Source organism: Centroberyx affinis, unplaced genomic scaffold (assembly GCF_046629955.1).
Source record: "Centroberyx affinis isolate AG114_WGS23_722 - 3 ecotype Tasmania unplaced genomic scaffold, CSIRO-AGI_Caff_v1 ptg003169l_1, whole genome shotgun sequence".
NCBI lineage: Eukaryota > Metazoa > Chordata > Actinopteri > Beryciformes > Berycidae > Centroberyx > Centroberyx affinis.
In genome coordinates this window covers 33,646-50,511 of record NW_027281222.1, presented here as the reverse complement: position 1 = coordinate 50,511, position 16,866 = coordinate 33,646, and the positions used below count along the sequence as shown (strand labels likewise).

Genomic DNA, 16,866 nt, shown 5'->3' with positions numbered 1-16,866 from the left:
TTCCACTTCCAGCTTCCCCATTAAAACGATGAGTTCCTCTAATCTTTTGACAGGTATTTTTGGTTGGTTCGATTCATTTATTTCATTTGCTTCTGTATGCATAGTTTTATTGGCTCTCTGTGGTAAGCAATTACTGTACCCCAAGAATGAAGGCCAAACAAAACCTCTTTGTGGAGGTCACATCAAGGAAAGGCTATCACAAGGAATCCAGACATATTATCTCTTGCTGCAACAGACTCTTTACACACATACACAGACACACACACACAGACACACACAGCTACTCTTCCAATTAGACAATACCCTTACCTAGACCAGAGTGCACTGCCTTTGCTAGTCTGCAAGCCTGCACTGATCACTGTTCGGCAACAACGCAACCTCTTAACTCACCAGCGCTGGCTCTGACTCAGCCTCTGATTAAACCATATATGTTTAGATGATGGGAGAGGAGAGGAAAACAAGCCCAGTTTCCATTAGTCTGAGGGGATAGAGTCTGGCTCTGACAAGTAGCCCGCCTGGAGAGGGAGCCCAGTAGAGGAGCTAATCCATTCAGCAGAAGCTAATGGGAGGGGAAGAGGGGTCCATTGTGATTTGAGGGATAGGTTAGTGCTGGCAGGCTGCTCATCATGGATGATTATAGGGGGTGGAGCAGCAGGAGTGGGCTCTGTGGGAGACTGAGAGACATGCCTGTGTGTGATTCACCAGGCTGGCATAGTAGCAGAAGTAGGATAGAGAGAGAGCAATTGGTGTTTGAAAGAGAGGGAATACATATATAGGGAATACAGAGAGAACCGTACGTGAAAAGAGAGGAAAATAGAGACAGAGAGGGACAGAGAGAGGGAAAGAAATGTAGAGATGGAGACAGATAGCAATAGGAGGGTGTGGAGAAAGAAACAGCGAGAATTAGGTGAGCTAAAGATAGAGAGGGACAGGTATATGATTGCTGCAGACCTTGGTGCGGCTCTAAGTGGAGTAGATAAGGTGGGGTCAGGTTATTGACTGCACTGTACTGTACTGTGCTGTACCTTATGTGGTATTATTGAAGATGAGATCATTCTGACACTGGCACTGGGTTGCCAACCAAACACTAAGCCCAAGTGTCACCCCTATCCAGCACAGTGTATTGAGGCACAGTGCAATGCATACTGCAGCAGAATGTAGCTTTTGCTCCATGTGCCACGAGACAAAGCAGAGATGGCAAAGCTGGGCGGGACACGTCAGTCACAATGCCTTGAAATGATTTCGACAAGCAGGAGTTGAATGTGCGCCTATCTTGTTGATATTATAAAAGAACTCCCTTCAGGTGAAATCTTGACAACAATGGGTAAGCAGCTGTGTTACATAATACGCGTTGTGTTGCAGCTGTGTTGCCTTAATGTCACGCAAAAAAAACTCTTACAGCTCTGCTTTCCTCGCTGGATTTTCCTCTGGGTTTTCATTACCTTTCACATTTTGATTGGCATGTCCTTTGGGGGAACCGCTAAAAAACGAGTCCAAACTTTAGAGGCAACAGAATGTTTCTCATTACTTGAAAACAATTGTGTATGTTTTTCGGTAGGAGTACAAACACAGGCAGAGAGCAAATGAGGACCACCTACAGGAAAAAGAGGAAACACTGACATAAACATGTTTCTTAGCCTTTGTGCTGTGTATACTCTGCAGCTCTCCCCTTCCCCCGCACTGTTTCTCCAAGTTTATACTGTACACAAGGAAACTGATTCAGATTCTGCAGGCTTTTAACCAAATCAAGTTCAAAAGGACACTTGAGTCCCATGTTAGTTAAACCCTTGTTTGACTACTACTATCTCCAGTATTTATAAATCAGATGTCATATACAAAGTCCTACGCAAAGTGAGACGCATCTCCTCAGTCTATATCAGTCATGAGATTTGCTTTGGCTGTTGAGAGAGAGAGAGAGGAATGCAAGGAGGAGAGAGGATAAAGATTTGAATGGTGGGACGAAGGAACAGAGGGAGGGAGGGAAGAATACTCACAGGCAATGCGGACATGGGCCTTGCGGCTCTTGGTGGTCCCAGCGGAGCTCCAGGCCACACACTGACACCAGAAGTCCTCCGGCCCGAAAAGTTCCTCCACCTGCTGCCGAGTGATCTCTATACTGGCCTCTCTCACTACCAGGCCTGGGAGGAATGATAAAAGGATCGAAAAGGGAGGGTGAAGCAGAAAGAGCACGAGAAGGAGAGAGGCCAAGGATGGGAACGACAGACAGAGAGAGAGTATTCATGACCGAGGACAGAAAGAGAATGAGTGAAGAGGAGGGAGAGAGTGAAAGAGACAGTGAGAGAAAGACAATGAGAGAGAGAGAGAGAGAGAGAGAGAGAGATCAAGTCAGTACGCATCAACACAGGACACACAGACAACAGTGGGGGATGTGGGGCCAAAACAGACCCATTTGAGTCAATTGATCGCTTAATAAAGTGGAATGGATGTTGTCCCATCTCAGACTCAGCCCCGGGGAGAAGAGGGCATCGGACGGAGTGAACAAGCAGGGCCAAAATCATAAAATCACACATGTTGCCCACATGCCTCCCCCACACAATCTACACAACATCTCAGTGTTATATTCTCACACCTGGGAGAGATGATGGTGCTACTGTCTATCCAGGCAAACAGATCAGTAACATTCACATCACATTCTTTGGCAATGGGTATTTGTGTCTGTGTGTGTCTGTGTGTGTTTGTGTGTGTGTGTGTGTGTGTGTGTGTGTGTGTGTGCCAGTCTAGCCCAGATTCTGGTGCCGGAGCATTGAGCTGTTTGGGTCGGGGCCCTGTGGGGGAGGATTCTCGGCGTCATGGCTAACACAATCCTGTTTGCTAACTCCTCTGATTACTGCTCATCCGGGTGCCAGGACCCAAACAAACAAATCATCCCCTACACAAATGCCTCTACCCACAGCTGCCCCTCTAGCACAGATTACGCCGCTGCTACAGTGTGTGTATGTCTGTGCACGTCTGTATATGTGTATGTGCGCGTGTGAGCGTACGATTTGATCGCACGCATGTTTGTATTTGTTGTTATGCAGGTATGGCTGCTTGTCACTCAATATTATGTTGACTTATTTCCTTTGTCAATCCTTCATCCTTTTATCACTTACTGAATTATAAAGATTTGTCAGGATGGAGGTGGTATGACCATGCAGTGCAATAGATAGAGAGAGTGAGAGAGAGAGAGAGAGAGAGAATAATGCCAGTAACATAACAAGACTATAGTAAAAAGGACACATACACACACACATTATACATTAATGTGTGTGTTAAGACTTAACACTTCCATTCAGTCTATATCATCGGTCATGGGCAGGCGAATGGAGTCCTAGGTGTATCTTCTATGTGGTAATAAAGTGGGAGGACAGATGGTATGCTGAGCCAAAGTCCCTCTCATACTCCATGCTAACATGGTCCTCTGCCTCCTTTTACACTTCTTTTAATCTCTCCTCTTTTGTTCCCTTCATATGTCTGATGTCATCTCACTCTATATCTATCAAGGTCGTTTTCCCCTACGTAAAGTGAACAGGGGTGATGGTAGTAAGCGTGAATTATTCAATATGTCCTAAGCTTGTGGAGTTAATCAGGGGCACCTTAAATATACACCCAGTGGCACTTTATTAGGTACACCTAGCTAGTGCCAGGTGGGACTCCCTTTTGCTTCTAGAACGGCCTGAATTCTGAGGCATGGATTCAATGAGGTGCTGGAAACGCTCCACAGGGATCTTGGTGTTCATGCTAACTCAATAGCGTCACTCAGTTCCTGCAGATTTTTCAGCAGCACATTCATGCTGCAAACATCGTATTCCACCTCATCTCAAAGGTGCTCTATTAGGTTGAATCTTTGAATGAGTCTTTTCCCCTGATTTTCCTCTGACCTCTCGCATCAACAAGACGTTTTCGCCCACAGCGCTGCTACTTTTGTTCACTGCACAATTCTTGGTAAACTCTAGACACAAAAATCCAAACATGTTGGAAGTGGAGCAGAACTGGCATCAACAATTAGTTTTCGTTAAACAATCGACAATCAGCTTGTTCCAACCTTTAGTCAAACAGTAACTGAGCCTCTCAACCCTGTCTGCATGCTTTATATACTGAGTCACAGCCATGTGACTCACTATATAGACACGCAAGATGTTTGCATAAACAGGGAGTCTACCTAATAAAGTGGCCACTGAGTATAGCTCTATTTGGTATCAAAAGACAACTCTCTTCTCTCCACCCCACACCCCTATCTCACCCTGCTTATTTTCCCATTTGTCAACTGTATGATTTCTCTTGGCTTACTAGCGAATGTCACAACCAAAAAATTTATTTCTACGGATATTACTGTATCAGGATGGTTATTGAGTATCGGAGTACAATTATGTTAGGAAAGGATTTTGGAATACTGATGTTTATAGAGAGAATTGTATTGATTTTCAAGCAACAATAACAAATCGATCTATTAGAGACTGTTATGGTTTGTTAACTGCAAAACACAATTACTGCACCCACACTGTTAAAGAGATATGTTCCGTTAAGGCTTAAATACAGTTTTCCTGAACATTTCATTCTATAAATGCTATATCAAGTGAGGCATGAATGCATCCAATCTTCCCTGTCATGTGTTGTAGTGAATGTGACAGACATATTGTGACATAGAAGATATCATGAAGCATACAAATGCTATATGAATAACATTTTGGAATTTTGCTTGTAGCTGCTATGGTAGATATGACTAGAATGAAACAACTAGAAATAAGCCAAATGCACTATTATGTACAATAATTGTTCGAGCACTTTCCTTCTCGCTAAATGTGATAACAGCATTCGAGCTGTGAATTTTTGTCAGTATACTTTTGTGTATTTTAATTATAATTTCTCACTCTTCTTCTTCTTCTAGATGGCCACAATTGCCACAGGGTACAGAGAGACAAGGATGTATTCTACTGTCGGCAGAGTAGGTGGATAGGTGTCTGAATTCCTAGTTTATGCGAAGATGCAAAGGTGTTTTAGGAGAGAATGGAAGCTTAAAAAATACACATGCCATTTTACTTCAGGTTCAGTGCATTTACACAGCCTCCTTGTTCTGGCACAGACACCAAGCACAGTGACATCCCACACACCAGCTTAGCGCTCATGCAAAATTTACACTGTGTGCCGACAGGCAGAGGAACAACTACGGCTATTGTGTATGCGTGCGTGCGTGCGTGTGTGTGTGAGTGAGTGTGTGTGTGTGTGTGTGTGTGTGTGTGTAAATGTGTGTGCAAGTGTGTATGTGTGTTTGTCTGTGGAGGTTTGAGCGAGTGTATGTGTGTGTTTGTGTGTATGTCAGAGTGAGTGTTTTTGTGTGTGTGTGTGTGCAAGTGTGTGTGTCTGTGTACGTGTAGGCCTGAGTGAGTGTGTGTGTTTATGTGTATATCTGAGTGAGTGTTTTGTGTGTGTGTGTGTGTGTGTGTGTGTGTGTGTGTGTGTGTGTGTGTGTGGAAAGCGTAGGAGAGGTGTGGAGGGGGTCTCTGCCTGTGTGTGTGAGGATCCTTGTGAATGTGTGTGAGCATGTGTAAGTTTGAGAACACATCAAAAATGGAAGTCATGTTGGGAGAACATCACACAAAGTAGCAGAGGGAAAATCAATAGTGGTAACAATAAGAAGATATGAATTCTCTCTGGGTATAAAAGCGTGCCAGATTCAGTTAAATTTTTCTCTCTGACTGTTTCTGAAGACGGTTCTATAGCGGTGAAATATGTGTCAGATGTAGTTAGGGGCTCTTGTAAGAGCAGGACGTCTCTACCGTAAACCGGCATTAAGTGATGATGACTTCTAACTGTAAGTCTTCTTTAAGAGTCATTCATGACTTCATGACCATTACTAAAGGGGGATTAAAGTCTTTTCCCGATGTATTGTACTTCAAACAGATCAGGAGGGGCAGAGATCACGCCATCAGAAGAGCAGAGCTCTGAAATAAGCTTGCTGACCTCATCCAATGATCTTATATGTTTGCTCAGCTAGCTAATCTAAGTATACCGTGTATAGCATTACAATGATAACACAAACCAAAACAGAGGAAAAATTCCACTCGAGGTGCAAAGCAAGCGGCCTTCCCTGTGTGGACCGTATCAGGGCCAGCGATGAGGGACTACTTCACACCCTCTCAAAGTGGCCATTAGCAGTAGAAATGATTCTACAATATGTCCCATTAATAGCTGGGTGGTGTAGGGCGCCTCATTGGAGATGATTCATTATTAATGTGGTCATTAACGTGAGCTAGGCTAGCTCCTTAGTGTTAGCACTAGCTAGCTTTATTGATCAGACCAGTCAGGCAGAGGGGGCAAGAGTCATAAGGCAGGGAGGGAGGGGGTAAGTGCTCTGATTATCTGGCCAGATGAAGAGCACTCCTGTTTGATCTTCTCACTCATAACTCAGAGAGAGTGACAAGCTGTCTCCAGTGTGTATTACGCTAGCTGCGCCTACTTATAATTAATTTGCTGCTCGTTTGCTCAGATCAATGCCCCTCTGCTCACAGGAGACCGTAACCTGCCCTCAACACTAGGAGGTAAATACTACAGTGTTCAGATGAGGGTTGAGTATCTAAAGCTAACTGTTCACTGGCCTTTGATATTTAAAATGATCAATATTTTTAATACCACACAAAAAAGGGAAGACCCTTTGTTAAAAATTGCCAAGCAAGATGCCTTGTTCCTCCCCACCAACTTTCCATTCCTTACCTCCTGTTAAGTAACACTTTGAACTCTCGATCTGAATCCTGATCTCCTGATCTGAATCTATGAGCAGAACAGGTCTCAGTTCATATCAAGGTGGTTCATGGTCACATCTTGAATAAATCTTGTTTCCAGCTGCTTCATAATTGAACTTTAAAGATTGTATTTTTGCATTTTTGCCTTTATTAGATAGTTCAAAGTAGAGAGAGAGACAAGAAAAATTGGGAAAGAGAGGATGACATGCATAAAAGGTCCTGAGTCAGATTCAAAACCAGGAGGTCATGGTTACATGATACATGCCTTAGACCACTGAGCCACCAAGATACATTGAACTTTTATGAATTGAACTTTTAATGACAAGTATTTACCTCAGGTGACAAGACATTCATTCTGTCAACAATAAAAATCATCAATTTTTTACAAACGTGTCTGTTCCCTGTCATTTTATTGTGGTAAATAGCTGCTGTTCAAAGGATAATCACATGCAGTGAAATGGTCTATTATTTTCTGAATGTATTCTCCTGATTACAACCGATTACACCACTTCAAGTGGTAATCAGTTTTACACGTTTGTGATATTTTTTGTGTCACTTGTATTTTTTTGAATTATGATTTTTTTTTTTTTCAAATTACAATGCGTTGAGTTACAAAAACTGAAAATTGTGTTGTCGATAGTGATTACGCGATTACGTGATTACTTCTGATGACCATGCAGTAACATTGAAACGTTAATCATTGCACCTTCAATAAAGGGCCAAACTGTCTGTGTGCTCCAGTGAATTCATTTTTGTTGTCATGTCCTGCGCCTGAGAGGCACCTGAATGCCTGGTTTCTTCCAAAGAAGCTGATGTGCAGTGGAATCTCCTTGTTCCAATAGAAATGCATTTGTCATATAATGACTTAAGCTTGGCATGATCGCCATGATGAATGGTTCAATTAAACTGCACAACAGTTCAAAAGTGGGTTTAGACTTATGCTGAATAGCAGCCCAGTTTCAGTGTCTCCATATCACTATGAGTGCATCAAACAGATCTGGATAAAGAAGCCATGGATGGAGCCTGCTGTCTAGAATGAACACCATCACTCCCAGTTTCTGTCTGTCTCTCTCTCACTCTCCTAATCTCACCATCTCTCATACGTTCATATGCGTTTCTCTCCAACATGAAGGAGAGAGAGAGAGAGAGAGAGAGAGAGAGAGAGAGAGAGAGAGAGAGAGAGAAAGAGAGTGAGAGAGAGTATCAGATCATATTTCCTCCGGCTGTACTATCAGTAGTATTGACCAGGCAGGCCAGTTTCTATCTGGGTTCCTTTTCTGTCAATCTGGGGAAATTAGAGAGGAATAGAGTGGGCAGAGAGAGGCAACACACAAGCAGTGGGCTCTAGTGGTGTGTGTGTGTGTGTGTGTGTGTGTGTGTGTGTGTGTGTGTGTGTGTGTGTGTGTGTGTGTGGTGCATGTGCACACATGAATGAATATACAGTATATGCAGTAGATAGCCTCTGGATGCAGCTCTGTAGAGTAGGTGTGTGCATGATGTGTGGGATGTTTTCCATGTTGATGCTTTTAGCACAAAACCTTCTGACATTAAGGCTAAGAGCTACTGCTACCTTTTAATCTCTTCTTTTCCGTAGTCAAAGCTACAAAACACATCCTCAGAACCGCTATAAAACAACTCAGTGCCCCTCCTCTTAAAGTACAGTAGGTCAAACAAGAAAGGTTTTTGGAAGTTGTTTGGAATTTATGTTGTTTAGCAACACTCCTTTTGTATCTGTGCAGGTTGCTGTTTCTGTAATGCTGAGGTTTTGAAAGTTCATTCATGCTCTGTGTGTGCTGTTAGCTTAGTGTCTCAGGCACAAAATGCAAGGGAGAATGCTTTCCAATTCTTAGTGTGCCTATTATAATCCTTGTGTGTGTGTGTGCATATGTGTGTGCATGCCTGTGTGCTTAAATGTTCACATTAAAGTGAGCGTGCAACTGTCAGTGTGCCTGTGTGTGAGCGTGCAGATGTGTGTGGCAAAGCAGTAGGATAAAAAGGGTAAATGTGGTGTGATTGGTACCTGTGGGCAACAGAAAGAACTCAATTTCCAAGTACGGCAGCTGAATGCAGCCAATCAGTGCTGGGTTGTTGTGTGTAATGGCTCTGGTGCCTGCAGGGGCTGAATTCTGTTAGAAACAGCTGCTGGAGCTTCACTTCAGCCTCTCGATGCTCACAGACGCGCAGAGAAACACACACACACACAGACATGCATACACATACACAAACACACCAAGACATACACACACACCACACAAGTGGCAGTTCTAGTATCCCACAGAGCTACAGCCAACAGAAAGGAAAAACCTGCCTAGGTCCAGATGCTCTGAGCCAGGACTTTCCTGCATGTATGGGGATGTCACCACTTTATGATCAAGCATATTCGGCTGGCCTTGCTCTCTTGCCAGACCAAAGTTTGCCTCACACTGATCCTGTCTGCTTGCATAACACAGGTTATAACCGCATTTGCACTCTCCCAGAGTAGAGAGGGAAAGGAACAGGGAAAGTCTGAGACAGTGAGATGGAGAAATGAATCATTATTTATTATTCAGTCCTAATGATGAACGGTCTCTATTCACAATGACAGCCAATCCTGTGACACTACTGAGCTTTTTGCTCTTGTCAACCAGCCAATCCTTTGGGCCTTTGTTAAGTATGGAATAAATGTCTATGTAAAGAAGAAGCCCCATCCTTATTATGACCGTGTATGGGTTTATTTTTTCAGGGAAAGTGGAAAGGGGCATAAAATCAGAAAATAATTTCTTGAATAATTCATGATCTCGATTTATTTTTTCAAAACAAGGGGGTAATCCCATGCATGTAACCTTACTAGACTAGTGTGTGTGTGTGTGTGTGTGTGTGTGTGTGTGTGTGTTTGTGTGTGTGTGTGTGTGGTTGTGTCCGTGCGCGCATGTATGTAAATACATGTGATTCCTCCTCTCTCAGTGCTTTGTGCTTTGTGTAAGTAAGGCTGGTAAGCAGATAAGCAGCTGTGGTCCAATGACTCTTATCTTGTGTGTGTGTGTGTGTGTGTGTGTGTGTGTGTGTGTGTGGGTGCACACTTCTTGAATGTGTACATAGCTAATTCAGTCACTGACCTGAGTTCTCGTCAACCCTCTCCTCCACAGTATGTTCCTTCTGGTGAACCCACTCACTGTTGCACTTGAAGTAGATCTGGGTGGCGGGCGTGGCCTTACAGTACAGGTTGACCGGCTTGTTCTTCACTATGTAGGCCTCCTCTGGCTCCATCAGGAACACGGGCAGCGGCTCCGGGGGGTCCGAAGGGAAGGTTTCCGGCAGCTCGCCGAGTCCCAGGAAGTCATCGTCAACTGGGAAGAGAGAGATGGCAACAAGATGGAAGCAGGGGGAGAGAGAGAAACAGAAGAAATAAAAAAAGGGAGAGAGAAGTTGAGAATAGAGACAGAAAGTCCCAGAAATATATAGAGAGAAGGGAAGGATGGGTTGGGAGAGAAAGGAAAGCAGACAAGAGACAGTGGGACAGTGTATTATAACCAAGGTCTTTTCATGGGATTATCCATTCGCATAGCACACAGTGAAATCCCTATCATTTGATATTTTGGAATGTTTACACAAGTGTATTTTAGAGCTCAGGAAATTCTGGGATTCCTCTCGGGCAGTAAGGCAGGATGGATTTACAGAAACCGGGCCCTACTTGGTCTAACCACAGCCAGCTACTGCTGAGAAACGAGAGAGAGGGGAAGCCAATAATGAGAAGCAGAGTTCAGAGGTTGACTCTGAGGAGCTGAAGTTATAAGCTGATCTCTCTCTGTCTCCCATACTCCCTCTCTCTCTCTCTCTCTCTCTCTCTCTCTGTCTCTCTCTCTCTCTCTCACACTAAAATACACACACAGACACGCATGCACACACACATGCAGCAGATCTAATGACCTCAGGCTTTTGGCCCAGTTTGTGCCATTCCTCGGATACTTCTGCAGTAGACAGATACGCTTCCCTGTAATTACAACTCCCTTTCATCTCCCTGTCTTAAATCACATACACACAACTGTGAGCATACGCGCACACACACACACACACACACACACACATACACACACACACACACAAACAGACACACACGCACACGCACACACATATGTACACACAAATGCTCACAGAGGCAAAAGATCACAAGCACACAAATGAATGGGCATACACGCCCACAAGCAAGCACAGTTAACTTTCTAACTCTTTGAAGAGAGGAGGATGAAGCCTATTCGCCACCCCATTTGTCACCTCCAGAACTGTTCTATTCTTACCATCGAACCGGTAGACATCAATTATTCACAAGTGTGAAAGAAAGAACCAAGAGTAATAGAGACAGAGATACAGTGGGAAACAGAAGGTGAGGCGAGAGAGAGAAAGAGAGAGAGAGAGAGAGAGAGAGAGAGAGAGAGAGAGAGAGAGAGAGAGAGAGAGAGAGAGAGAAGGAGAGACAGACATTAAGCCAGACAGACAGAGATTGAGACAACTAAATGGAGGTGGGCAGACAGACAGAAACAGAACACAGGAGGACAGAAATAGGAAGGCAGGCCATTCAGATAACAAAAGAGTTTATCAGTCCATCAGTAATTCCTCCATGTCCTTCTATCTCCCGTCTCCCTCCCCTGTGTGGACACGCTGGAGCCTTGTTGTCTGACAGAGGTTGTCTCCTAGATGCTGTGGGAGCAGTAAATAATGCCTTGGCTTGGGGCATATCTCCCCCGTGATGTCTCTCTAATGTTATCTCTTCTTCCATCCATACCTGCCACAGATTGAAGTTGATCGCTAGGAAATAAAAGGGGTGGGGAGACTCCATCAGAAAAATGACCAAAGCCATCCTCACCGTGGGGGAGGAGGGATTTTCTGTGTACTATGTTCACTTGCTTATGAAAATGTATGTGTGGGCGGGTGTATAAAAATGTGTGTATGTCTGGTGTGTGCTCTTGCAGTATATATGTGTATGTTTGTGTGTATGTGTGTGTGTGTGTGTGTGTGTGTGTGTGTGTGTGTGTGTGTCCAGGAGAGTAACTGCTTTTCATCAGAATGAGTTCAAATTTGCCCCTCTCTTTCCTCAGCTCCTAATCTGCTGCTAATTGAGTAGAGGCAGTAAAAGCTCCAGTGACCTCTGACCTTTTAAGAGTGACCTCCCTTCGGCACGTGTGTGTGTGTGAGCGTGTGTGTGTGTGTGTGTGTGTAATGAAGGGTCATAACGCATCATGAAGAGCACAGCTCTTTGCTTTTTTGATCCAATTTATGTCTTGCCGCCTAAACACGAAATAAAATTTTAGAGCTTTTGCTTCTCTGTTTATGCAGGTGATGACTCTTTAACGCAGAAATATGTTCCTGCAGACCTTGGCATAGTCTGTTCTGCTCTGCTCCATAGTCCTCAGTCCACCCACGCCCAGGGACCCTGACCCAGAAACAGGCAAAGACAGCCAAGGAAACTCATTAAAGATTGTGTTAGCCTTCTTTCACCCTGCATTCCCATTATCTCTCCATCTCTCCCTCCCTCCTGGCTCCCTCGCTCTGTCGAACTGTGAGGCAGAGAGATCTGAAACAGGCATGAAAGCATGGCTCCCTTACACACAGAAACACACACTCACTCACACACACTCACACACACACACACACAGACACACACATGCACTCGCGCACACATTAATGCACACAAGCGCACACAAACTCACTTACAGATATTCGAATTCATCAACTTCCTCAGTGCAAGAAATAATAAATTCAAGAGAATGGAACTAGCCCTCCAGTGAAAATCAGCCCAGAAATGAAAAAAGAAACCACATGACAAAATGAAAGACCCTGACTCGTACCAATCACCCCCCCCACCCCCCCACACCCACCCACCCACTACCCCCCATTACCTCCCCCCTCCCTCTGGTGAATGGAATATTGAGCAACAAGAAGCTCAAAGCTCAAAGAGAAACACGACTTTTTCTCTGCTCCCCCTCCCTATTTCTCTGTCTCTCTCCCTCCATTCATATGCATCAGGAAGACAGTGAAAGATGTCATCACTCTCACCACTGCAGAATGGCTATCATAGAAAACGGTTCATTATAAAATAGTTCAGGGGTCTCAGCATGCCTGTGTTCAAGGTGACGGGGTTATGGTGGAAACACACAGCTGTTTACACATAGACACTCACTAATCTGATCCTCTAACACTTCTTCAGTTTGAAGAAATATGCTTTGAAATCTAAGTTATTCTTCCACTCTTATTTAGTGTCATTATATTCCTTTAATAGGCACATTAATACAGCATATGCCTCCTCTGTTTGATATGCAATATGGATTTTCCCAAGCATTTGTAATTCTATGGTTTGATTTTAATCAGAAATTTTCTAAATTGCCACCATATTGAGTGTTTAAATTTTAATGAAATATGTCCTCGCAGCACTTTTATTCAAATTGTATTTTGCTCTGTAATTGGGGTGAGTTTTCCTAATTCATATTGTAAGTCTTATTACTGAATATTTTAAGACTCAAATTGAATATTAGCTGAATTTTATATCAGCTCCACATCCCAACTATAAAAAAGTTTTGAAGAAAAATGGGCTGCATATTGCCCCAGAAATAGAATGAATGAATGAATGAATGAATTTGTCTCATTGTCAACGAATGCATCAGGTTATAAATGTGGAATCTAAATAGCCACAGTGTACTGCATGTTCTGCAAGAAAAGCAATTTAAAAGAATACTTAGAATGAATCCAAGGACAGTATAGCTCATTTCATACAGAAGTGAGTGTGCATATCAGGGTGAGAGGAGTCAGCTTCTTAGCAGCCAGCCCCTCTTAGGTGAGTAGACACCAGGGCTGTGTGAGTGGAGCAGTAAGAAGGGTTGGTTACAGTTGGGACAGGACCAAATAAAAGCCAGACCAGGCTCATAACACTGGGACAGGCAGGGTTTTTCCTGCATAGAGTTTTTTTTGGCCGGCCGCAAAGCATAATTGGTGAGCACAAAAGCTGCCAGAACTGAAAACAAGCTGTAAAATGAGTTTTAGAGCCGTTTTCAATTAGATTTTCCCATGTTCTATTATCGGTTGCTATATGGTACTCCAACCAGCAGGGCGGCGGCCATGAGTGCTGTTGTATGCACTCTATGCAGATGAACTATGCAGAAGACGTCAAGTCAAAGCAACAAGCAGTGTTCAGTGAGATACACAAAACTTTAAACTGCTGCTTCAAAATGAGGTGCAAGTGAGACAAAAAAGTTTTTAACTTCGGACCAAAGTTAAAAACTAAATAATGGTCTGACTCCAAGAAAATTGTTATCAGCTAAGTGGTATCTGTGTGTGTGTGTGTGTGTGTGTGTGTGTGTGTGTGTGTGTGTTTGAGAGAGAGAGAGAGAGAGAGAGAGAGAGAGAGAGAGACAGAGAGACAGAGAGTCAGGCTCTATGCACTAAATGTGAACAACCAAATATTTATCCAAACTTTTTCCATTTCCTAATTTTGTGAAATGCTAAAGTATATACAGACCTGCCTCAATTTTATATTGCCTAATGATGGAAAATAGATTGTTACTCATATGTTTTGGTTCCTGCCTCAATTCTGCCTCACTGTCTAAGTTTCATATTGGTTAATTGTTATACAACAATCAGAAAAGAGGAAATTAAGCCACTTAAAATTCATTTGCTAGCATGATCATACTGTTAATCAACAAAAACTGTCCAATTAAATGCATAAAACAATATCTTAATCATTTTGATTTCATGCCATTGATTTAACATTTAACAACGTTAAATCAATGGCATGAACAAAAAAGTTTTTTGTATATTTTGTTTTCACTATTTTCCTATGATAGCTTGAATATGCTCAAGTCACTTCAGCACTGAAAGTTATTGAAAGACAGGTCAATATTAAAGTACACACTCAGATATAAAACATATCCCAGGTTCTAATATAAACGCACACACAGAGGCCAGGCAAAATACATTTGCCTTTTCACATCAAAAAACGACCCTCAGCTTTCCATAAATACACAAACTGCTACACAGGCAGGCAGACAACCACCCCATCCCACCCAAGACACACACCACAAACTTACATCAAACATATGGGGTTGGTTCACACAGGACAAACCTCTCTGGTATACAGCGTGCTTATTGCCTAAATCCAACTGATCTGTCCAATTAGCCAGGGTTTCCTATGTGCCTTGTTTCTCCTGCAGGCTTATATCGCCAATATTTTCCTTTAATGCGGTCTAGGTGAGGAGGTGGAATATCACCTCAGTAAATCTAAGACACAACAGGGGCACGATGACTAGCTGTAAGAGAGGAGTGCTGGCTGGCCAGGTGCAGTGCTGTACAGTAAATGCAGCACAAATATACTTTGATAATAAGCTAATACCCTCTGAAGAGCTACTAGTTACTCCTTACCGCTGCAGAATCAGTATACAGCTAATCTTACAGGAATCATATTGACATGAATGACTTATATTGTATATTGGGAACACTGGATCTGATGACTGCCTCATCTACAGTACATTAGAAATCCAGACCAGAGGCAGGCTGGGATGAGTTCAGCTGCTCCTCTCTGACTGGACTCTTCATGATTCACAGTCCTGTTTGAGTCAGAATCAACAGTTGAAAGCAGTACATTTAACTAGCATTTATAGTAATGTAGTGAAGCAAGATCATAACATTGCTTTCCACAAGAGTGTGGAGGAGCTTACTGGCAAACAGAACAATAATAATTCCCATCACCAGACAAGTGGCTTACAGCAACATGTGCAGTTATTAGGTGCTGCAGGAGGAGCACCTCTGTAAAAGCCGGGCTCTGTGTGTGCCTTCATGCGTTTGTTTGTTTGTTTGTTTGTTTGCTTCTTTCTTTCTTTTTTCTTTCTTTCTTTGTACATTCATGTGTGCGTAACGCTTTTTGCCATGCGCAGTGCTTAGGGAAATCATGGCATGTGCTGTTTATGCAGTGCAGAGGCCTGAAAGCCCTGCAAGAGAAATCCAATGTGCGCTTGTACACCAGGCAGTACGGTAGAATCAAACAAGCATCAACCAACTCGAGTTTGGTAGGCTGTACATCCACATACCAGGAAGTAGCTTGGTCATTTTCTAACTGTATGTAAGTCAATGCATGAATTAAATATTTTGTTCAGAGGTTCTCTTTCATCACGTTACCTATATCCAAGTATATCAATTAACTCTTTTAGCCTACATGAACTCAAACAAATCCCACGATTTACATTGTTACTAAATTTACACTGTTTTTTTTTATACTTTTAAGTAAACATTTTTACAAATAATCATCATTGTTAGTTGCCAGACTATTCAAGCAAGTGAAAAACATGGGCAGAACACAGACAATACTATCTGATGAGAACACAAATTATTAGGCAGCTTTTCTGTGAATCTATGTTGTATTTGGCTGTTAATGTTGGCACTATCTGGATCATAGTTATGGCACTGAAATGTCAGCATTGTTTTTGGAAACTGTATCCTATTCATCCAACATAACCCAGCAGAAAAAGATCAAAATATATCCACAAGCGGCCATTAGCAGGGTCCAAGCCCATAGGCCAAATATGTCCTCACAGCAGCTTGGTTGCTTTAACATCAAGCATTTAGGAATTATGCCTCACATCCTGTTTGCATGTCTTCGCCTTTGTGGGAGCTTTGTGGGAGAAACAGCGAAAAATAGGTTTTGCATAAAATTCAGAATGTACCAATGTGAAAATGAAAACCAGTATGTGCAATGGATTTGTCTTGAGTCATCAATCTGAAGAAAGAAAAAAATGTATTCTACGGCATACAGTTTGACTTATGTTCAACTGAAAATCTATTTTGGTTTGCCAAAAAAAACAATACGATACGATACATATAAGAAATAGTCTCATAAAGATATATGCATTATGCTGTATATATTCAGTACACTATATGCCTGTCTTTCTGTATGTGGGGCTGTTTGTGAGACTGTATTTCTTATATCATATATTGCCTGTGTGTGTGATAACAGCTAGTGAATGCTGGGCTCTGACACCACTGTGCAAGATAAGCTCTTTTCTATCAATCTGTGCTCAAGCAGATTTATTGTCCCAAGGAAAGCACTGTATCAACGGGGCCAATGTTTCCCTTCCGTCAGGGGAGAGTCAAGCATGAACAAGCATGA

The 16,866-nt window shown here is 42.8% G+C and overlaps 1 protein-coding gene across 1 annotated transcript in view; it reads right to left on the bottom strand.

Annotated features, from left to right (window-relative positions):
• Positions 1-16,866, bottom strand: part of LOC139659947 (netrin receptor UNC5C-like) — a 68,345-nt gene that overhangs the window by 48,189 nt on the left and 3,290 nt on the right. The window contains exons 3-4 of the mRNA XM_071537969.1: positions 9,836-10,066; positions 1,995-2,138 (exon numbers count right to left, since the gene is read on the bottom strand). Coding sequence (XP_071394070.1) covers positions 1,995-2,138; positions 9,836-10,066 — 375 coding nt within the window. The remainder of the gene's footprint in view (positions 1-1,994; positions 2,139-9,835; positions 10,067-16,866) is intronic.